This window comes from Leptonychotes weddellii, chromosome 12 (assembly GCF_054177405.1).
Source record: "Leptonychotes weddellii isolate Sample4059 chromosome 12, ASM5417740v2, whole genome shotgun sequence".
NCBI classification, from domain to species: Eukaryota; Metazoa; Chordata; class Mammalia; order Carnivora; family Phocidae; genus Leptonychotes; species Leptonychotes weddellii.
This window is the reverse complement of record NC_138380.1, coordinates 2920704-2944357: the sequence shown is the minus strand read 5'-3', so window position 1 is coordinate 2944357 and position 23654 is coordinate 2920704. Positions and strand designations below refer to the sequence as shown.

The 23654-nt window shown below is 46.7% G+C and overlaps 1 protein-coding gene across 1 annotated transcript in view; it reads left to right on the top strand.

The window, feature by feature from the left end:
• The window catches only part of DPP6 (dipeptidyl peptidase like 6), a 545484-nt gene that overhangs the window by 495867 nt on the left and 25963 nt on the right, over nt 1–23654 (top strand). The window contains exon 15 of the mRNA XM_081800883.1: nt 21610–21657. Within this exon, the coding sequence (XP_081657009.1) occupies nt 21610–21657 (48 nt within the window). The remainder of the gene's footprint in view (nt 1–21609; nt 21658–23654) is intronic.

Below are 23654 nucleotides of genomic sequence, written 5' to 3'. Positions count from 1 at the left end.
TGGAGGCCTCATAATTATTTTTGCTCTCCTTCTCTTCATTCTCAAAAGTGTCCTTGTTTGGGCAGCATTATGAACAGAACCCCACCAAATCGTAATCTGGAAGATCCAGCAGGGTTGCCCAGAAGACCACTATTGGACGGAGATGAAAACTCAAAGAAATCTTGAGAGATATGAATAATAGATCCGAGAAATGCATTCTGCCGTGTGGAGGTTCTAGGGGAGACTGGGAAGAATAAAGGGGGGAAAATAAACCAAGATATACTAGAAGAAAATCCCACTGAGCATTCAGTTATTAGAGAGGAAAGAAGTATGGAATGTCTTACAAGAATTTGGGGAAAGAGCTGAATTTAATTCCCCCAAATGAAACTTGTCAATTCAGAGTTTAGAAATTACATAAGGTTTCAGGGAGGGGCACTATGGAGGGTTTTTTCTTTTCATTTTTCTTTCCTTTTCTTTTTTTATTGTAAATACTCAGAGTAGTATCAGACTTCTCATCTTCAAAACAACAGTTCAGGAAATAGTGGAACATGATCTATAAGATACTGCTGATAGAAAACAGTATTTTGTCCTGTCCCCACTAAGCTCTTGTTCATAAAATGGGCAGGAAAAGGAACTTGGGGATGTTCAAATATGTAAAATTTACCATTCATGCATCTGCCCCGGAAAAAAACTATACACAGATGCACTTAAACAAAAGAAGGGGGCTGCTCAAAGAGAAATAAGAGGCAAATGATGAGCAAAGAAACTAATAAACGTTAACAAAATTATAAATCATTATTGGATAAAATTTTATGCAGTTGTTAGTAAAGATTCCTAAAACAAAAGTGCTTAAAAAACTAGAAGAAACTTCTGGATGATTCCAGCCAGCTCTGAAAAGACAGCTGTGCTGGAGGAGTTGCAGTGGGAGGGGCAGGAGGGAAAGTGAGCCCCCCACACTGGAGAAGAGTGAGGTGCATGCAGGTTCGTTGTGGGTGGGGAGGGGGCCAGGAGAACCAGGTGCCTGCGTACTGAAGAATTAACTGGACCCTTATCTTACACCACACAAACGCACAACTCAAAATGGATTAAAGACTTAAGCATAAGGCCTGACCCTGTAAAACCGCTAGAACACACGGGGGAAATTCTCGTGACATGGATCTTGGCGGTGATTTCATGGACATGACACCAAAAGCTCAGGAAACAAAACCAAAAAGAAACGAGTGAGACTGCATGACACACAAAGGCTGGTGCACAGCCAAGGACGCCATCCACAGAGAGACGAGGCAGCGCACACGGGGGGAGAAAATACTTGCAGACCACACATCTGACCAGGCGTTCATGTCCAAAATGAGTGTGGGCTGTGAGCCATGCGCCCACCCCTTGCATGGCCACTGGAGAGTTAGTTCCAAGGGAGGCGGATGACCCCCATGGGTAGGTTCTCCAGAGCACACACTGGACATTGTATCCTGTTTCCTGGATTTCTCTCTTTTTTTTGTAATCCTTATTTTTACATTGTTCTGCTTTTCCCACCTATCCATTTTAAGCCAGTTTTATTTTATCTCTGCATTTGTATCTTTCTTATCTGCCTTAAATCCTGTTTGCCACAGACCCAGGGCAGGCAAACGTGATCTATGAGGGGGGGATGGCTGGCCAACTGGCCGGCAGAAACCTCACACTGCTCCGCCAGCTCTGGGGTGGCCGGTGGTCAGGCCAGAGCGCCTCGGACCCAGGTAGCAGCCCCGCCCGCCCGTTGTCAAGGGCAACGTTAAAGGGACTTCGATATACAAAACAGATCAAAATGATGTCTCATTGGCATTATAATATTTTATTAGCTCAGAAGTATAGCATGGGCTTTCCAGATCAATCAGGGAAGACACTGAGACTGTTTTTGGTGAATTAGTAAATTTGGAAATGATAAATTCGAGAATGCAGGTCAAAGTCATAGACTTGTACCCACGGGCGTCCGAGTCCTGAAATTCCAGTCACACCCTCACAGAGCCACCGCGGCCCTTCTGTTTTCAAGCCCCTGCTGGAATAAATGGCTGAGATGTTCCTAATGTTCGTTCAAAACCTATCAAACTATTTACCCACCCCTTCTCAGATTTCCACCCTCCGGTGTCCAAGCCCGTGAACTTTCTCTGATCCACCCTCTCTTTCTCCTTCCTCTGAGAGTATTCTTTGCCTCTTTTATGCTCTTGTGTCTTGTACCTCTCCCTCCTGGGCACAAAGCTCCCCAAAAGCAGGACCTGTTTCGTTGGCGTCTACACAGCAACTCTATCATAGACTGGATATTTGTGGGTTGATACAGGTACACTCATGAGCCCAGCAGTGCTTCAGGGTGGTGATGGGTGCTGTGTGTATAGGAGTCTTGGAGATGGGTGCAAACCATCAGGGGGCGGAGCCCATAGACGCGCCCCTCCTCCCCTCCCTCCTTCCCTCCCAACACATCTCTGCCATGTCTCCTTCCTCTGTACCAACCCCCAGGCGCTCTCTGTCCCCGCACCCTGCCTCAGTTTCCCCTTAGCACATCTCACGGCTGCCACGGATATTTTTGTGTATGTGTTCCAAGCCCATCTTGCCTGCAGAATGTCAGCTCAGTGAGTGCAGGAGGTTTGTGTCACCCCTACTTGGAGCCCAGCACCTAGAACAATGCATGGTGCGTAGCGGGTTCTCAATAAAGAAATACGTTTTTGAGGGAATGAATAAAAGCTCCACCAAAATGCTACACTTGGAGGCCGACATAGACCGAATTCAAAGTCATAATTATACTCTAGAACTTCCCAGAAAAGAACTCCTGTGCCCTTTTGAAGGTGTTTTGAAAGCTACCTCTCATAATGTGGAAAGCCTAAATATTCTTTAAGACATTGTTTCCTGCCATCACTCATAAAAGTACACGTACAGGATATGAAAGTATAAGCACTGATTTACTTTTTTAGGCAGAAATGTAAACAAGGAAAGAGGGCTCCAAGCAAGAAAAATAATGCAACATGCAATTTTAAATCATATCATTAACATGCAGTAGGTGGGCCTGAATGAATTTCCAAGTGAATATAGACCTTTTGGGCAGACTTGACATGTTTCTTCAGAGAGAAGCCCTGGGGCCTGTGGATGAAGTTTCAGGGAGTTTTGTCTGCACATAACACAGGAAAAGCCGTGAAGTGTTGTAAGCATCGTTCTAAGGTTCTAGCTGGATGTGCCCTGTAGGTCCGCACCGTGATGGTGGAAGCTCCTACCCGGAGTTCTCCAGGCGGAAACTAGGTGGCCAGTGATGGAGAGGTCTTAGGAAGATCCCTTTGGGCTCTTGGGGACTCTGTGACCTCATATTCTCGCCAACATAGGAGTCCGGGGTTGTTCTTTTCCATTACTGATGCAGGAGATCACCTGTAGGGAACAGGCCAGCATCCAGGCACGTTAGGCACCTTCTCCAAACATTGGGTATCTCTGGCCACATACAGTGGCGCTTAACACTAAAAAACTGCACACTTGAGCGATCTGAAGTACATTCTAATCCCATCACCAAAACCCATTGTATCTGTGAAGTCAAAGTTTAGTATTAGGCCAGTTTTATTGAGTTGTCTTTTGAAAACGTGATGATTGTCCACTCACGGGGTATGGCATCACCAAGGCTCACCAGCTGCCAGAGAATCTCAGGAGGTTGTGCCTTAGCTGTCCAAGCTGTATTTTGCTGTCTCTGCCTCACCTCACCTGCCTTGGACAGGACGTGACTTCAGCTCTCTGATCATGTCAGAGCCTCACTTCATAATCTGGATTTTTTTTTTTTAAAGAAGATACTCAGAGAAAGTCAATTTTATTTTTCCACTTAGTGGTTATTTGTGAAAAGTTTGTTTTATAGATGGAGATAAGGAGGTATTGGCACTGGACGAAAAGAATCCTCACCTTAAACCACACTGCTGGCATATTTTGACCACCAGCAAAATATCCATCCATCTCTCCCACCCGAGTTCCTATAGTAGGTGATGTTTTTGTTTTAAACCAAGGAACATTAATTGCCTAGCAGAGATGAATTAGAAGTATTCGATTGGAAACGTATAGCTGGCCCTCAACAAAAGTTTCCATTTTAGATAAGACATAAAGGAGCACCTGGGTGGCTCAGTTGGTTAAGTGTCTGCCTTCGGCTCAGGTCATGATCCCGGGGTCCTGGGATGGAGCCCCGCATCGGGCTCTCTGCTCAGCGGGAAGCCTGCTTCTCCCTCTCCCACTCCCCCTGCCTGTGTTCCCTCTCTCGCTGTGTCTCTCTCTGTCAAATAAATAAAATATTTTAGATAAGATATAAAAAGAATCGATCACAAACTTATTGATGCTAATGGAAAGGAAAAGGAATAATGGAGAACAGATGTTTGTCTAGCCATGAGTTTCTGCTCCTCCCCTTTCTCACTGTCGAAGAGAACACTTGCATATGTAGATGCTTGGTGGCGCAGGGAGGGAAAGTCCGTGAGTGAACCCCACTTGGCAGATTAAATGGGGTGTGCTGATTTCTGGCTCTTACATTATTCCTACAGAGCTTCAAAACCCATATTTTTATATAAAAATCGAATTTCTAAATGTTGGAAACCAACTACAATTTGAAACATGTTCCTTTTGACTAAGCAGAGCATTAGCAGGCTACATCTGAACCACAGGTGACCAGTCTGTGACGTCTGCTCGAAGCAACACAATGGATTGCCAGGGGGAGTACCTTATTGGTTTTTGGTCCCAATTATGAGCTTCCCTCTTGGTTATCACTGAGTAACCAAAGCTTAAATAGCCAAAAGGAGCCATAAGACAAGTAGATATGTTTAAGTCTCAAGGATCCAATGCTGGACACTCATGAATCCATGATACCTTTTAAAACTGATCTGTAGGAATCTTTCGAAGGTGTTTGTACTTAATCCATACTGTCCAGCATGGTTGAATAAGGCAGTTTTCATATTAATAAATTCTTCCCATTATACCATACATAAATTGTCTTCAAAGACGTAAGGCTATTTATCACTTGTCCTGCTAGCTGTAAATCGATCTTTCTTTGCTGCTCCGGGGAGCTCTTTGGCACTGTCGGTGTCTGCCATCATTGACTTGAACCACTGGTCCATGTGAGGAAGAAAGTTCTCACAAAATAAACTGGGGTGATTGTTAATTCCGCTTTCCTTGCTTCGCTGTTGAGGAAACCGAGGCACAGAGCTGTTAATGACTTAGGCAAACCACGCAGCCAGTCAGTAGCAGCACCAGACCCCACGCCCTCCGGCCGCCATGCTGGTGTTTCTGTGAACACTGTTCTTCTCACGTGTGTCCTGCTTAACATAATGGCTGGCCATCGAAAGTTTTGTGTGCTTGGCACATTGTACCCAGAGAAAGAACAAAAGAGGTAAACCTGGAAGATTTACTAAGGAAAAAGGCGAAAAATAAAGCTCAGAAGTCACGTTTTCTCGTAAGTTCTGTCTGTGTCATGCACATCAGTTACATAGCTTCAAAAACGGGATGGCTCACGTTTGAGTGAGAATACAAAAGATGTGGTGTGAGCCCCTCGTCCTACTACCACGAGGAGATTTGCATGCTAATAATGAATCGCTGTTAAGGAAAAGAGTCAACAAGAGACCTACAGTTAGGAGTTTAGCTGATATCCAACATGTAAATGCACACTCATTATAAGAATGGGAGCTACAAATAATCATGTAAATTGTGGGTGATCCCAATCCTGTACATTCTCAGCACCGTGGAGAGCTTAATACACCAAACATGAAACAACGGTTGTCTTCTTCAGTGTTGTCCAACAACAAAAAAGCCAAAATGGCAACTGAAGGTGCGGCAGGGGCAGAGAGGATTGAAAAAGGAGCAAAACTTCTTACAAAGCGCTTTCTTCAGGAAATGTGCCAAATAAGTCGGCAAATTTTTTCTCTCCAAGGAGATAAAGTAGGGTCATCCATGATCTTAAAATAGTCACATTCAAAGAAAAATGAGCAGAGACATCTGGCTAAATGTTACATCTGTTTTCACTTCCATTAATTTTTTTCCCAGAAGAAGGTATTAGATCATGTTAGACAGCTATTGGATGATAATACAGCACTCTAAACACATTTTTAAAAGCCACCTGTTTTATGCTTTGTGGCTCTCAGTCCATACATGGACATGAATATAGGGAATCCCTAAACACGGTAACGTCCCTCCTGCCTGGTTTCTATCTCAGCAGAATCATTAAAATGTCAGGGAGAAGCCCCTTCGCCCCCTGCCTCACTTCCCTAAGACAGGTTCTGACTTTCACCTCGCTCTTTCATCCAGTTAAATTATTGAGCAGCTGCTGTATGCCTCTAGATGCTAAGGAGTCAAAGAATTAGAGGTCCTGCCTTGAGGGACTCGTGTTGAGGGGGGAGCACCCTTACCAGAAATGTCATCTCATGTGATCGGTGCTGTTACTGAGATGTGTGCAGGGGGGTGGGAGAACCGAGGAATCCTCTATGTGCTAGCAACTTTGCTGGAGCCGACTGTATGCATTTGAATAAGGCATCGTCCTTGACCTTAGGGAAGTCACAGATGCGTGGTAAGACTCTACCTAACAGAAGTCCATAGATTTAGGCCTTAGAGGCTGCTCTGAAAGTCCAGTAGTTCACTGTTTCCTTTCCCACTAGCCAAGCCACAGAGCCACCACCCATTCTACAGATGAGAATGTTAAGACACTTTATACATCTTGCCCAAAGCACACAGTTAATCAGGGGCACGGGCGGGGCTAGAATCAGTATTATTTTTTCCACACCTGAATTCTCCAGGTGCCCATGAACACCACTCTCATTATCTCCTGTGCACGGGGACAAACTGCCATTTTTGCTGATGGTTTTCCTCCAATGCTTCTTCCACAGACATGTATGCTGAGCCCTAGTGAAGTTCTGGACACAAGAGGGCACTGCAGCCCTGCATGTTAGTACCTGCCTTCCCAGGCCTGTATGGGGTCGGTGCAATACGGGGCATTTGCCAGTGTCTGCTGCCCGCTCCAGTGTGTAAATCACACCACCTGCACTGACTCTGTCCACCACCCAGTGGGGCCACAGAGACAGAGCCGTCCAAACCGAGAAGTCTCTCTCTGATGCTCACTATCTGCCAGATATTGACTGCAGGCTAGGCATGCAAGGATGAGCAAGACAGAGAGGCCCTGCCCTCAAGTAGCCCAGAGTCTAGGGACCTTAAACATGTTGTGAAATCCATCAAGGGGACTAGCATGGGAAGGGAGCTGGCAAGAGCTTCAGCTGGGATGGGCTACCTCACCCACGTCATGGGTGTGAACTGTTCCCTGTGCTCCAGGAGCTTACTGTCGAGGAGACAGACACCACCCACTGGAGAACAATAAAGGGCAGAATATAGCAAATTCTTTGGGAAAAACTATAAAAGCCATAGGTAGCCAGGAAAGAAAGCATTTGGTAACTGGTAAAAATGGGGAGGAAAAATGGCAAATGGTCCTTACCAAGGGGGAAGAAACGTAAGTGACTTCCTTGTGTCTTGGCTGCCTTGTCTGTAAAATTGAGATAATTATAGTACCTGCCTGGTAGGGTTGTCATAAGCTTTAAATTATTATTATTCATAAAGCACTCATAGCAGAACCTAGTAGCGGTGGTGGTGATGATGTTGCTGTTCTTCATCATTGATGATGTTATTGTTGATGATGACAACAGTGTTATTGATGACTATGATGATGGCAGTGGTGGTGATGTGATTATGATGATGACATTGTTGTTGATGATGGTGCTATTGATGAGAATGGTTCTGTTATTCATTGCTAATGATGTTATTGTTGATGATCATGATGACCATGTTATTGCTGTTGTCCATCATTGATGATGTTATTGTTGATAATGATGACAGTGTTATTGATGATTATGATGACATCGATGATGCTGATGTGATTATGATGGGGTTGATGACAATGGTTCTATTATTCATTGTTGATGTTATTGTTGATGTGACAATGTTATTGATGATTGTGATGATGATGATGGTGGTGATGATTGTGTTGATGATGATGATGGTGTTGATGTTGATGATGATGGTGTTGATGATGGTGTTGATGATGATGGTGTTGATGATGATTATGATGATGATGATGGTGTTGATGGTGATGTTGATGGTGATGATGGTGACGATGATGACGTTACTGTTGTTGCTGTTGTTGCCCTAGCTCTGACTCATACCTGAGAGGTGGGGCCTTCAACTATTGTCACCTTTTCCCTGTAGTGGGAAGTAGTTTCACCTCTTGCTTTGATGATGTGAATTTACATAGAGGTCAGTTATTAATAGCTGTTATGTTTCTATTTTGTGCAAAAATTAGGCCAAAATGACCAAACTATGATGGAATGTATCTGTAGACAAAGGATTTTTATTTACTTTCTGGGTATAAGAAATAGTTGGTGTGGCCTTCATGGTTAGCTGAAGTGGATATTGAAGATCTAGGCCAGGATCTGGACCTTTCTAGATAGTGTGGAAGGTGTGCACATCTTTATGCAGAGGGCAAGAGAGAGTCTGTCCCCAGAGCACTCAGCCCAGATAGATCACCTCAACTGTTTCCAAATCGAAACAAAATGAAGAAACACACAGATGATGAATTTTACTTTGCCTGGGCAGGCAGACCCCCACATCCTCCAGATCTTAAGCATAGCATCAAACTTCCATCTCCTTTGAATTCCCATCTGCTACCAAGGGATGTTTACATTATTAATAATTATTAATAACAGCTTCCATCTATCTCACTCTTGCAATGCCAAGAACTGCAAAGAACGTCGACTTCATTTAGTCCTTACAAACGGCATAGCTGTCCACATTTTACATGTGAGGAGAGCACGGCTCAGAAAGCAGGGTCACATGGTTTTACGTGGGCGAGCTCAGACAAGATGAACGTTATGCTCTTACCTAAGAAGTAAAGTTTAATTTATTTATTGTCAGAATGATCATCATTTGTAGGCCTGGGTATAAAAGAGCCCCTTTTTTCTTTTTTGTGATTTGGAGCCACTGTCTGCAGTCACCGCAAGATTCTAACGGGTGCATGCTCAGGATAATTGCCAAGGGCACAAGTGCCCAGGGGGACTTGGCTCTGATGGTGATCTGCGTCTGTGCTGTATGTCATTGGCCTAGGGCGGTCACACAGTTTAGCTGAGTACCATGTATATGGAAAGTTTCTCTGGGGGTAGGGAAGGAGGGAGTGTCTTGCAAACAGGGTCGGTGTGTACCATATGTGGCTTTTCTGACCACAAAGTAAGAGCTGCCTCTAGGTCCCTTTGTGGGTTGAATTGCGTCCCCCCCACCCCTCCCCTCCAAATAATATATTGAAGTCCTAACCCCAGTACTTCGGAATGTGACTTTATTTGGAAATAGGATTGCTGCATACGTAATTAGTGACGAAGAAATCATTTTGGAATAAGGTGGGACCTTAATCCAATGACTGGTGTCTTATAAGAAGAGGGAAAGAGACAGACACACAGGACAGAAAGCCGCGTGACAACAGAGGCAGGTAGACCAAGGAGCACCAGGGACTGCTGGCCACCACCGGAAGTGGAAGGACCCTCCCAGGCAGGTTTCAGAGGGGGCCCCTGGCCATGCTGACACCTGTGTGTCTCAGACTCCCAGCCTCCACACCGTGAGGCAGTAAATTCTGTTGTCCTAAGCCCGCCAGATGTTGGAACTTCATTATGGCAGCCCTGGGAAACTGATACAGTCCCCAAGTAGGGGCTCCTCCAGACCCTTCCTCAACCACCGAAAATCCCACTCTGACTTACTACCTTAGAGCAGTGCTTCTCAAAGAGTAGCACACAGGCTCGGCTGGATGTGCAAATTCACAGGCTCCATCACAAACTGTGGAATTGGAGACTGGAGTGGCCCCCTCCAGCCTCCACCTTTCTAAAGGCCCTCCCGGTGATCTTGGTACAGCTGGAGTTGGATAGAGAGTGTGCGAAACACCGTCTCCTTGCTTCTGAGATAGACTTCTCACATTCTTAGTTTTTCTGAAATCAACATGCATCTTGCCATCTCTGTAAAATCTTATTTATTTTTTTAAAGATTTTATTTATTTATTTGACAGAAACACAGCGAGAGAGGGAACACAAGCAGGGGGAGTGGGAGAGGCAGAAGCAGGCTTCCCGCTGAGCAGGGAACCCAATGCGGGACTGGATCTCAGGATCCTGGGGTCATGACCTGAGCTGAAGGCAGACGCTTAATGACTGAGCCACCCAGGCACCCCAGTAAAATCTTATTTAAACCAGTGGTTCATCTCGCAGTCACTGGCGTCTCAGAATCCACGAAAAATAGTAAACAAAACATCCATCCACTGTGCCTATTAGTGCTGTCTTGTTTAAGAAGCGACAGTTGAGGTAGAAGTGATTCCTGGGCAGGATTTTAAAGAAGTCTGTGTCCTGGGCAGCGGGGGTGGGTAATGAGCACCTTGAGACACATCGTGACCTTCAGAAATGCTTCCCAGGAAGGGTTTAAAGCCCCCCGTTCATCTCTGATGCACCAAAGTCAGCCTGAGGCCCACCCTCTGGGTCCCGCTCCTATTTAATTACTGTGAACTTCATTTCTGCCACTTCTGCTGGCCTTTTGGGAGCTCTTGAGGCTTTGCTTCTAAGATGCACCCCTCGCTTAGAGACGGGCCCCCCGACCGAGGGAAGGACTGCATTTGGTTGACTTGTTTTCTTCTCTCTCTTCTGGAAGTATTTCCCTATGAAGCATGCCGACTCCATCGCCCCCAGTCCCAGCCCACTCGGGAAACTGAGACTTCAAATAAAAACAGTGTGCGGTTGGGGGGCTGGTATTTAAGAGAGAACATCTGTTCTGTCACACTTTAAAAACACGGCTACTAAAGCAGGAGAAAATTAATTAAAAGTGCCACTCATGTGGCTGTTCAAATTACATTTCTACTTCTTCTCCACAGAGCATTCACTTATGTGTTATAAGGTATTTTGCTGTGGTGTTCTACATCATTAATTCTGTTTAAATTACTCTAAATTGCCCACTGACATAACAAAAATGAGGAAATTGGGGGGAAGAGATTTTATTTTCATAGAGTTTTTAAAGCATGAGTTTTAGTAACATGCTGTTGGTGTGGACAACACACTCATACACACGTAAGAACATGCACGCACACACATGCACAGATACATGTGCATACACGCAGGTGTGCATACATGCACGTGCACACGCTCACACGCACAGATACATGTGCATACATGTACACACACGCTCACACACAGAGATACATGTGCATACATACAGGTACACACATGCTCACACGCACATATGTGCATACGTGCAGGGGCACACACACATGCTCACATGCCCCATGCACAAAATTTACTCTCTTTCTGTAAAAGTATCACTGCCTTTTCCCTTCTCCCCAGTGTTGGTGATGTTTTGTAGAACAATGATTACCCAAGTTTCAACATCTGTGTTGGTTTATTTTTCTCACTTCTTTTCCCACCTTTCCATCCCAAAGCAAAGGAAGACTTTTATATCCACATTCCCACAAGATCCCCCAAGAGATCTTACACTTTTTATAAATTTGTTCATTTATTTTAAAAAATGTTTAGTTAGGGTGCTCCGTTTGCTGGGAGCCCGATGTGCCGAGCTCCTGCAGTCGCTGCTCTCCAGGGCTGGGGCTTTAGTTTGCCGAGATGGTACATGTTCATGAAGACAGTAATTCAGGGAGAAAGCAGTATAACATGAGCAGTAAAACAATTATTAAATAATTCAGAGAACTAAGGACTTCTAGCTGGAGGGTGTCGGGAATATTTTTAGATGCATAGAATGGCAGGGCAGAAGGAAGCTTAAAGATCCTCTAATCCCAGCATTTTATAATGTGTTTTAAGCCACAGAGCCCTTTCTTCAAAAGGAAACTCACTGGGATGCTCAGCATTGTAATAGCAGCCCTCACGAGGCTCCCAGGTGCTTCCCTTGAAAACCTCTGATCTAGTTCTGTTGCATCATTTTGCAGATTAAATAAATGTGGGGGCAAAAAGGTTAAGTCCTAAGAAGAGTCCGCTTGACGGAAATGAAGATCAGCTATAGGGAGAACCCATGTGTAACAGCGTGGGAAGTGTGTTTGGCTTACTTAAGTGGATATTTTGGAGGTATTTCTATGCAAGACGCTTGCAACGCTGGCCTGCCTCAGATGCTGAATAATCGTAAACTTATTCTGATGAGAGGACAGTGCTGGGAAGACTCTCAAATGCCCCTTAGAATAGGGTCTTTCTGTAGCAGACGCCTAAGAAAGCTACAACCCTTTAACCCTTTCCTTGCTAGGAGGCGTGGCTGTTGACTGTTGATGCAGTCAACAAACTCACAATACCTTCATTACAGAAGTTAGCTCTAGATTATCTTTTGCCCAAAACTGGTCTTTAAAACAGGTAACTGACAACTGTGAGGTTATTCAGAAGAACGTGCCACAGCCTCTGAACTGACTCCACTCAACCTCGCAGGTTCCCAAGGGGTGCATCCCATCAATAAATTCTGTATCCATCATTTAATCAGCAAATATCAACTGGTCACTGACTTTGAGTAAGACACTGTACATGTCCCTGTGTCGGATACAAAGTTGTAAGAGTTTCCTAAATGCCAGGTATAGAAGAAGAGATTAGACGTAAGGATACCATTGGTGCTCAGATTAGAACGCAATCTGAGGGCACCTGGGTGGCTCAGTCGGTTAAGCGTCTGCCTTTGGCTGAGATCATGATCCCAGGGTCCTGGGATCGAGTCCTGCGTCGGGTTCCCTGCTCAGCGGGGAGCCTGCTTCTCCCTCTCCCTCTGCCCCTCCTCCCCGCTCATGCACACACGCACTCTCTTGCTCAAATAAGTAAATAAAAATCTTAAAAAAATAAAAAAAAACCAATCTGAACTTTAGCTGAAATTCATCAGAGGGCTTCTGGAATCACAGATGATGAGTATTGTCATCAGTCTGAGGGACATGGCGGCACCCGAGCCACAGTGGGGATCCAGGCTCAGCCCTGCTTAGCACAAATGTGACAACCACTGTACATTGCATCATTTTTCCTGTAGTTGCCTAATCTGGCAAAACGGGCAAAGCTGAGCTCCATCTTTCATACGTTGGACTCTGAATTATGCCAAACCTCCACCCAGGTTAATGCCCAAAGGGCATAAAAATAATGCTGTGTCGGGCGCCTGGGTGGCTCAGTTGGTTAAGCGACTGCCTTCGGCTCAGGTCATGATCCTGGAGTCCCAGGATCGAGTCCCGCATCGGGCTCCCTGCTCGACGGGGAGTCTGCTTCTCCCTCTGACCCTCCCCCCTCTCATGCTCTCTGTCTCTCATTCTCTCTGTCTCAAATAAATAAATAAAATCTTAAAAAAAAAAATAATGCTATGTCTTCAGCGCAGATAATTCATGAAACCTAAGGCTTTATGAATCAACAGCCCCAAGACGCTAGCTAAATTTCAAGCCCTTGTCACCAGCCCTAAGCGTCACTCAGTTTCTAGAGCAAGAGGTTACATGTGACCGTACCAAGTTACCATGACATTTCTCACCATCCTTGGTGAGTGTATAAAACAGCCCACTGATTTCTATGCACCACACTTAGGCTGCCACATGGAAGTGTGTCCTCATCCAAGGTCCCCGGACACACGGAATTTGGCTGAAGCAAAACCCAGTGCTGTGGGGCATAGCAGGTAGACCCTCACGTGCCAGGTTCCCTGGGAGCGATCACAAGGTTTCAAAATCAAACAGCAACGAAATCCATTGGCAGCGTGGACTAGGAAATACTTCTTTAGGACAGATACCTTTATCCTCTGTGAAAGCGCCAGGAGTTGGGCTGGCTCGCTGTTTGTTGGTATGATCCTATCACCTTGGTGCATAAACTTCGTGTATGGGGATGCATACTGCATGAGCTGGCAGATAAATAGATCTGGATTCCGGGCAGAGGAGCCCATCTCTAGCTCACCCCGCCGGCAGAGACCCTTGCTCAGTGCTCATGAGAGGTGCGGGGAGGTGGCGCCCTTGCTTGCATGCTGTGGGCTTAGCCTTGCTTGCAAATTGTCTGTCACATAAACATTCCCCGAGGAGGAGGAGGAGAGGGATGAAGGTGAGCATGGTCACTGTGAATTTTATTTTTTAATTTATTCTGATGACTTTTTTCTTTTCCAGTTTTGTGTCTTTCTGCATTACTTCATTTCCATCTGTAAGTGTCCTTTTTCCCCATCCGGTCAAGCAGGTGTAAATCAGTGTTCTGACATGAAGGGCATCAAAAACCAGAAATGCAAAAATGAAGGTTTTCTGTTTTGTGAGTCTGTTGTGTAATTCAGATCCTTTCCCTTTGTGGTTTGAATGCTCCGCCCCTGACTGCAGGGATTATATGGATCAAGACTGCCATACGTGTTGGTTGTGAATTCCTTGCTTCGATCTATTTGAAGCAATTTATTTATTCCACAATATGCACGTGGAAGTCAGATATCTAACTTGAGTCAAAATGGTCTCTGTCACTAATGAAAGTTTTTAAGAAGCCAAATGTTGATTTTGCTGCAGTTATGTCTTTGGAAGCAAAGGTTGAGCAGATAGAACTAGTTTTCTCTGTCCGTGAGCACACGGTTCTGCACCTGGCTTTGAACATTCATGCTCTCAGTGCGTCTTCCAAGGGTCCACCAGCTATGAGACAGGCTTACCTACCAAGGACTTCAGACACATCAGGACAGGACTAAGAGAATCCTATTAAGTGTTTTTATGCCTACACACACGTGTTCACACACATGCATGCACTACGTGAATGCAGGAGTGCGTGCGTAAGGATAGGGCAACAGACATGCACGCACAGAATTAATTGGATATTTAATGTGGCACCTCGATGCAGAGAGGAGCTTATGGTGAAATATAACAGTATGGTTTCAAAAGCATGTCCTGTGTCCTAAGACGAGACCAGATACCGGAAGGGCGGAAAACAGACTCTCCTTCTCGGTACAGGTCTCGCTGCCCCCCGCTACTTGTCCACATCTGCATTTTAGAGGGAGGCTCCAGTGGTGTGTGCCAGTCTCACGGCGGGCTGGGAAGCTGAGGCAGGGTCTCTCCAACACCCAGCACGGTGCCGGGCATATAGGAGGAACCCCAAAGTGCAGGCAGCCGCCTCTGTGACTCTTGCTAAGAGCAGACCTTGACAACCCCATGTTCTGCACGGGAGACCCAGAGAGGGAAAGTTGCAGAGCTGGAACCAGAAAGTAACTGGGGGCAGAGCTGCAACCAGAGCAAACCTCCCTACCATGTCCCTGCTTGTGGGAGTCAACTTGCTGACCTCTCCACCGCGCACCTTCTGGCGATCGTGCTCACTGTGTGGCATCAAAGCCTAGTTTGTGCCTGTCTGTCTTCCCTACCAGACTCTGAGTCCCTGACAGCAAATACTTTATCTGTTTCTGGCTGTTTCCCCTGGACTTGGCAGTATGCCTTGCACATGGGGGAATCTTTATATATGTGTGTTGAATTGAGCTATAGGCAAAGGAAAAAGAAACCATGAGCAGGAGTTGTCAGAAGAATAGCAGATGAGCAGAGTCCTATGAGGCTCTGGCTGCCTATAAAGCAAAAAGCCAGATTTTCCAGATTTCCATCACAATAATCTGTGCACAGATAACAGAGAGGCAGTGCCTTGCAGAGAGCAGGGACAAAATAGCAAGAGCTTCATACTGTACAAAGCAACTCATTTAACCTGTGAGTTGTTGGCTGGGTGTGCATTAGATTTTTCGGAAGAAGAGGAAAGAAGACCAGTTTAAAATTTCAGTGAAACCCCTCCTAAGGCTCATTAGTAAAAGCATTCTTGTTTAAACTGGGCTTAGGGATCTTCCTTTTACTTACAGGCTCTCCCAAAAGCCTGTGTATGCTGTTCGTGTGTTTGGCATGTCCCTTCTCTTCTTTTTTTAAAGAACTCTTAGGTGAACACTAACCCAGGCCTGATCAAAGTATCATGAAGTCTAAATATCTATTGCAAATTGAGACTCCCCTACTTTTTCTTTATTTCTTATGAGAAAATTTTTTGTAATTTAGGTGCTTTCCTAAGTCATCTGCCAATTTTCAGGAGCCTGGCCATCATAGAAAACTGAAAACTATTTGAGTAATCTTAAAACCCACATAGAGCAGTGTTTCTAGACCACCAGGCCCAGGGAGCCAGCAGGCAGGCAGTTGGAGGAAGAGAACCCGGTTCCTGGGTCACAGATGGCCGCCAGCCCAGGGGCACCCACTCCCAGAGGAGGGGCTGACCTTCGGACGGGATCTGGAAGGTTGGATGGGATTAGGTTAGAATCGATAGGTTTAAATTATACATAAGGGCTGCTTTTTAACTTTTGTGTCCTCTTTAAATGTAATTTTTGTCTGTTTTATGTCTGTTTGGCTATTCTAAAGAATATTCTATGTTAAAATAGTGGGAATATGGCATGGTTGTGATGAGGCTCTCAAGGAAAAGAACACAATTCAGACCCAGTATGGAGACAGCTACTGTTGCCACTTAGAGAAAAGGTGGGGTGGGCGATGGCTAAGTATCCACAGAGGGACGAGAACCTGAATTATAAGACACAGGGACACAGGATGGTCTTACAAGACCCTTCCTTAGCCTGGTTCAAATTTGCTGCCTTGATATGTCACAGCCAAGTATGTGCTTAAAAGGTCTTTGTTCATTAGCCATTAATCCATTCAGCAAACATTTTGTATGCAGCGCTGGCTCCCAGATTTTGAATAGGCACTGGGGGGACACAGATTGCCAGCCCAAGGATTTCAGAGAGAGTATATGTGTGTCTGTCTGTCCATCTGCTGTTCGCCGGGGGTGTGGTGGGAACCTGGTAGGAGCAGTTGCATTTTAATTTTATTTTACTTATTTATTTGAGAAAGAGAGTGAGAAGGAGCGGGGGAGCAGCAGAGGGAGAAGCAGACTCCCCACTAAGCAGGGAGCCCGATGCGGGGCTCGATCCCAGGACCCTGGGATCATGACCTGAGCCGAAGGCAGACGCTTAACGACTGAGCCACCCAGGTGCCCCAGAGCAGTTGCATTTTTTTAAAATTGCAATTCAGTGTGACAATTGCTACCATTGGTGCTAAGGGCACTTTTTTGAGTGATAATTAGAAAGAACAAAGGAGAAGCATCTGCGGCGGCACGGTAAAGAGCTAAATTCTTAAATAGCGTGGGGACAAGCAAGTGTAATTGCGGCAGATGAAGGGTGCTTCGCAGTACACACAGTCACATCCACACCTACACAATCACACATGCACACACACACATGCACACACAATCACACACATGCACACACACACATGCACACAGTCACATCCACACACACACAATCACACACATGCACACAGTCACACCCACACAATCACACCCACATGCACACAATACAAATGTCAAATAAGCATGAAAAGATATCCCACGTCACTCAAAATTTGAAAAATTTAATTGGAGAAATACCAAGATACATTATCTTCCCATCAGAGTGGAAAAAGCAAACATTGTTTAAAGTTATAATGTAGACCCCCCCCCCATACACTGTAAGTTAGAAAGCACTGAGACAGAATCTGTGTTGCCTCTGCCGGGGATGGTAGACCACTGTCCCCAGTGTCTCACAGAGACCCCCATCCCCGGAGACCCTCCCCACCACCACGTGACCCCCAGCTCCCCCTCAGGAGAGCTCTCTCCCACCCCTTGGCCAAAGGCATGAGAGCCAGTGTGAATGACGGTTGAGCCCAGACATATTAGGAGCCCCTGGGTGTCTCCCCGGCTCACTTTTGGGGTAAGCCAGCATGTTCCAGACGAGGGCTGGAGCTCCATCCCAGGCCCCAGAATGAAGACGCCGCCCAGCAGAGAACCCAGCGGGACTTAGCTGACGTGTCTACCAGGATGTAACGTTAGCAAGAAATAAACTTCCATTGTTTGTAAGCACTGAATGTAGGGGATTGTGTTTGAAACCTCAAGCTCATCTAGTGAAAGCTGACCATAAAACCTTCTAACCCGGTAATTGCCTTGCTGGTAACTCACTTAACTGGCAGACAGTCTTACCTGTGTGCGAAGATATGAGCACGAGGGTTTTCTGCAACACCATTTATGGTAACAAGAAACAGAAGGAACCAGCCTAAACTTCCATCAGTAGGGAAGGCACCGAATAAACGATCATTTGGCCATATAATGGAATATTGTACCTCTGTTAAAAGAGTTTCGCAGCCTTTACAAATATTTGTATAATTGTGTATTACAGCATTTCCCGTTCTGCAAGTTTTTTTTATGCAGCAGTATATTTTCCATTTTGTCCATGTCCTTGGGTGTGCAGTTGCTCACTCGTGCACCTGCTCATCTTCTCTGTGTGAACGCACCGCATCTCGGCTGCCCCCTCTGCTCACGGCTAGCCGGGCCACATTGCTGAGGCACAGTTGCCGCCCAGAATGGTCTACGGCGAGCCTCCTCGTGGGCGTGTGCGTGGGCGTGGGCGTGTGCAGGGTGTCTGCAGGACGTTTCAGCCCTGGAGCGGCCCGGCCGTGCCCCACCAGCGCCGTCAGACCCCAGGTCCATGCTGACTTGCGCTGCACGCACGAGCTTCCTCGGATGCCGCTTGTGTGGCCTCGGCCCCCGGCCGCTCTATTAGCTGGCGTGGGCCCTAGCCAGGATTGTGGGTACATGCCATGCGGCAGAGAGACTTTCTAAGTGTGCAGGGAGGTACCAAGGAGCAATTGCCTCTGGGAAGGGAGCAGGCGGAGATCAGGAAAGGGTGGACAGGTGCCCTCAAGTCTGTGTTCTATGTTTTATTAAAAAAAAAAAAAAAAAAACAAGAATTAAGGCAATAGGGTGCAACCTTAAGATTTGATAAAGCTGCCAACTTACATGCAAGTGTTTTTATGTTATTTGAATCTGTTTGTTTAAAATATCTGCTTATGTGTAAATATGACCACAGAGAAGCATCTTAGGACTTTTCAGAAGCGCTTAGGTCCCTTCTGGGAAGCGGGGGTCAGAAGCGTGTTGTACTTGTCACTCTACTCCTTTCTTTAGTGTTTGCATTTTTTTTAGAAACATATTATCAAGTTCATGAATTAAAAATTGAGGAGGGATGAGTTTCTGATTGTATGGATGAGATGAAAGACTTCAAACTCTCAGAACCTGTGTTTTCTCATCTGTAAAATATGGGTTAGAAGCATCTACTTTATAGGGCTGCTGTGAGGATTATGAATTATATTATAGATCTTGCAGAGCACCTTTACATAGTAGGCACTAAATAAATAATAATTGTTTACATTATTAATAAAAATGTAGGATACGCTCTGTTTGCAAATTTACTCACCCTGAAATGTGCAAAGAAAATAGATGTAGTTTCTTTATTTCTCAATAAGTGATCTGTTCTTCCACATGAGCTCCCCACGGGGGAAAATGGATCTCGGAGCCAGGAAACTTAGTTTGATTCAATAATTTAAACCCACAGCCAATGTTTAAATCCCTCTCAGTAAGTGCTGTCTCTTTAGATTTAAACACCTAGACTCTCAGATCACTGCTGCCCGCCCCCCCTGGGGAGATGGTGTCAGATTTATCAAATAAAAATGCAGGACAGGGGCGCCTGGGTGGCTCAGTCGTTAAGCATCTGCCTTCTGCTCAGGTCGTGATCCCAGGGTCCTGGGATCGAGCCCCATATCGGGCTCCCCGCTCTGCAGGGGGCCTGCTTCTCCCTCTCCCACTCCCCCTGCTTGTGTTCTCTCTCTTTCTCGCTGTGTCTCTCTCTGTCAAATAAATAAATAAAAATCTTTAAAAAAAAATAAAATAAAAATGCAGGACACCCAATTATATTTAATTCCAGGTAAACAACAATTTTTTTAGTGGTAAGTCCCAAATACTGCGTGGGACATATTTATACTAAACCAAACCAAAACAAAACACTGTATTGTTTATCTGAAATTAAAATGTAACCAGATATCCTACATTCTTTTTGGGCAATCCTATCTAATGGGTGAATGGTGGAGGAGGGAAGGGGTGGGGGGAAATAAGACCCCTGGGCCTCCCGGACTTTGGATGTGCCCTGGGCAGTGTCTGGGTCCAGTCCCTGGGCCGTGGACAGGCTCTGAGGGCCATGGCTGGTGCGACCCACAGTCTGTCTCTCAGCTTAGCCGGGGCCTGGCTGAACCAGCCCCATCTTGCTCCTCAGTGGCACATCCTCTTTGGGCCTGGACTAGGACCTCCACTCGATAGCCACCGCAGTGGGGTCTCTAAGTCCTCAGAATAGCGGGATCTATGGCAGGTTTCCAGGCTCTCAGTGGAGCCGCTTATCATGTGGTCCCAGAGAAACATGCAAGAAGTTATGATGATCCCAGGGAAGCTCAACACCAGCCATCCCTCTCCCCAAACAGTACCTGTCCTCTGGCTCAGATGTGGCCACCCCTGAGTTCAGAGCATCCCCGCATCCCCAGCCTGAAGCAGAGAGCAGGCGGCACCCTGGCCACGGTGTCCCCGCCATGGCCCTCTCTCCCTCTGCCCCCCTGCCTTCCTCCTGCCTCCCACCTCCTCTCTCTGCCTTCGTTGTGCCCAGTCCCCCAAGCCAAGGGGCAGCCCTCCCCTGCTCCTTCTTGGATGCTCTGTGACCCCCACTCAGCACTCACTCCATGAATATGAAATCAAGCACCAACTATATTCCGAACACCATCTAGATGCTAGAAATAATGGCAGTGAGTAAGACAACTCTTCTAGAGCTTACACTCTTGTGCAGTTGAAGACAAACCCAGTGAGCAAATACTGAAAATCCCCGTCCTAAGGTCCCAACTTCACAGAACGTGGCAGGGAAGCTCTCTAAATGGGGAGGGAGTACAGACGGGTAGGGGCTGGTGGCATAGCCAAGGAGGCTCCCGCTGGGTGGGTGGAGAAGGCATTTCAGCAGAGACTGGAATGAGGAAAACTAGCAAGCATGCCAGTGTCTGCGGCAGAGGGAACGGTGGGCGCCCTTCCAGCCTGCAGAAGTCCAGCTGTCTGGAACAGAGTGAATTCACAAAGGGGGCAGAGCAGAGGCCAGAACGATCGCCTGCCACATAGTATACTTTCAAAATGATATAAAAAATAATTTGGAAAGCCCCTTTTGCTTTCTGGACTCTCTTCTCCCTCAAGAGAACAAGGACATTGACCAAGACTGAAGCCAAGGAGGGCCCCTCTGCCCGGAGCCGGACCTTCCCTCACACCTCCGGGCTCTGGGCTTCCTGACGGCCTCGGAGCTGGAAAGCTGCAAGCTGACGTCACGCAGGGGGAAACAGACACACAGGCCAACATCCGCACAACAGCCCTGCTAGGTTAGTAAGTGTTTGCGAAGAGTCACAAGAGGCCAGCAGAGGGAACGACGTCTCCGGGACGAACCCGTCCAGGACCGCCGCTGGAATCATTCACCGGAACTTGATGCCCTGTGTGTGATTTGTGTCAGCACAGGGACCGTGGAGCGAGGAGGGAGTGCACCAAGGACGGCTCCGTGAAAGGCTGTTTGTGGTTTTCCGGCAACGTGCATATTGGGAGTTTGAGCCGGGTTCCTTGTGATTACCAAGGGCACGAAGTTAGACACGTAGCCTGCAACAGCCCGCTGTGTGCGAGCTGTAAGGAAGGCTAGATTCTCTTGTGTTTCAGATAAACTAAACAGCCTTCTTTCTGTTTCTTCTCTGGCTTCTCCTCTCTCCCCACTCAGGTCCTGGAGTCCCCACGGTGACAGTGCACAACACAACAGATAAGAAAAGTAAGTGCCTTTTGCTCTTTTCTGGAATCTTCCCGTGCCGTGGGAGAAAGGAAGCCGAAGTTCTGTGAGAGAATCCAGCCCACGTGCTCTGATTTGGAGACACAGAGATGTGCTGTCCTAGCGGTTCAGAGTGACCGCCACAATGGCCAGCATTGATCAATGTGGTGGATGCTCAGGGCCATGCAGCCGGAAGAGGAGCTGAGGCCTGGAGACCACTGCAGCCATTGCAGGGCCCGTCCGCGGCCCTGAACGGAGCCCAAGGCCCAGAGCTCTGCAGCCTGGCCCTCCACTGGGGGCTCCACGGGCACTTTGAGGCTCATCTGCCCTTGTGGGTAGGGGACGCCTTCATGGCATGAGGGGCTTTCACTTGAGGCCCTCCCAGCACATTTTTTCTTGGAGGGACCCCATGCAAGTTGAATGCATACTCGTGTATTTATGCAGAGGATCGGAAATGACGCTTCCCGTCCCAGGCAGACCCTCGGTAAAGCTGAGAATGAAGAGAACGTGCCCTCAGCCCCTCCCTTCCTTGGCCTTCCTCTGCCCTGTCCCCGAGGAACCCCACTGCTTCCCTCCTCCCGACCCCCCACTCTTTCCCACTGTGGTACCACCTGCCCTGGCAGGACCCTGCTCTGTGTCTTGCCTTCTAAAGGAAAGTCAGACCTCAGGCCCCGATGGCAGGCGTCACTCTGCATTTCCCTTGAATATCAAGGCATCCTGGTGTCGGTGACTCTGATTCCTGGCCTGGTGGTCGGACTTGGAGCCCAGCTGGCACGGGGGGGGGGGCGTGGAGTGTGGAAGAGGGGGTCTCCAGTGTTCTATTTAGAAATAGAAAGTGGTTAGAAAGTGGCCAGAGCGTTCAAAGGTAGATAAAATAGATTGATTTTAAGAAACATCATTTAGGGAGTAATCCCCAATGATGACGGTATTTCACAAAACTTATCCAATAATTACTAGAGATTCCAAAGTAAAAGATAACATCAGGAATAGATTTTTAAAATCACTTAAAATGCAAAAGAATTCCAAAAAAGGGCTGTCAGACGGATACGAAACCCACTCAAAACACTTGTGTGGCCATCAGTGGGGGGAGAATATGGGGAGAAGGCTACGTTGACCTTCCTGTTGTCCCCCTGGGGGGTGACAGTGTTCTGGGCACAGGGGTGCCCGGCCCCAGGCCTCATCTCCAACACAACTGGGGAGCCTTCTAGGAGCCTGTGAGGTTTGGGGGTCTGGCCACGTGTCCAGTAGGGACGGGGTGTGATGTGCGATGATCTGGGCTGCACCCCACCCAGCCACAGGCTGCCCACTCTTGTGGGTACAAGGGCTTGGAGAGTCCAGGGGAGGCTGCCTGAGGGGTCCGGCCAACGCTCACCCCAAGGCAGGCATCTGTGGGGTTGACAGACACAGCCTGGCATGACAGCCCTCTTTTAAAAGTGTTCATGCTAGAATCTCTTTCAGTGATTCTCACTTTGAAGCATGGGAATATTTCAAAAAGCCTCAACTGGACTATCTTTTTTTCTGAAGAAAACTTGTACTATTCACTTAGAGGACTTGTTTAAATGTAAGCGTACATAGACAGTGGTGTGCGTCTGATAGAATATCAGCCATCAGAAAGAATGAAATCTTGCCATTTGCAACAACATGGATGAAGCTAGAGGGTACTATGATAAACAAAATAACTCTGTCAGAGAAAGACAATTGTCATATGATTTCAGTTATATTTAAGAAACAAAACAGAGGATCATAGGGGAAAGGGAGGGAAAAATACAATAAGATGAAATCAGAGAGGGAGACAAACCATAAGAGACTCTCAACTCTAGGGAACAAACTGAGGGTTGCTGGAGGGGAGGTGGGAGGATGGGGTAACTGGGGGATGGACATTAAGGAGGGCATGTGATGTGATGAGCACTGGGTGTTACATGCGACTGATGAATCACTGAATTCTACCCCTGAAACTAAAAAAAAAAAGTACAGAGATAATTTCCTGACATTTTATGCAG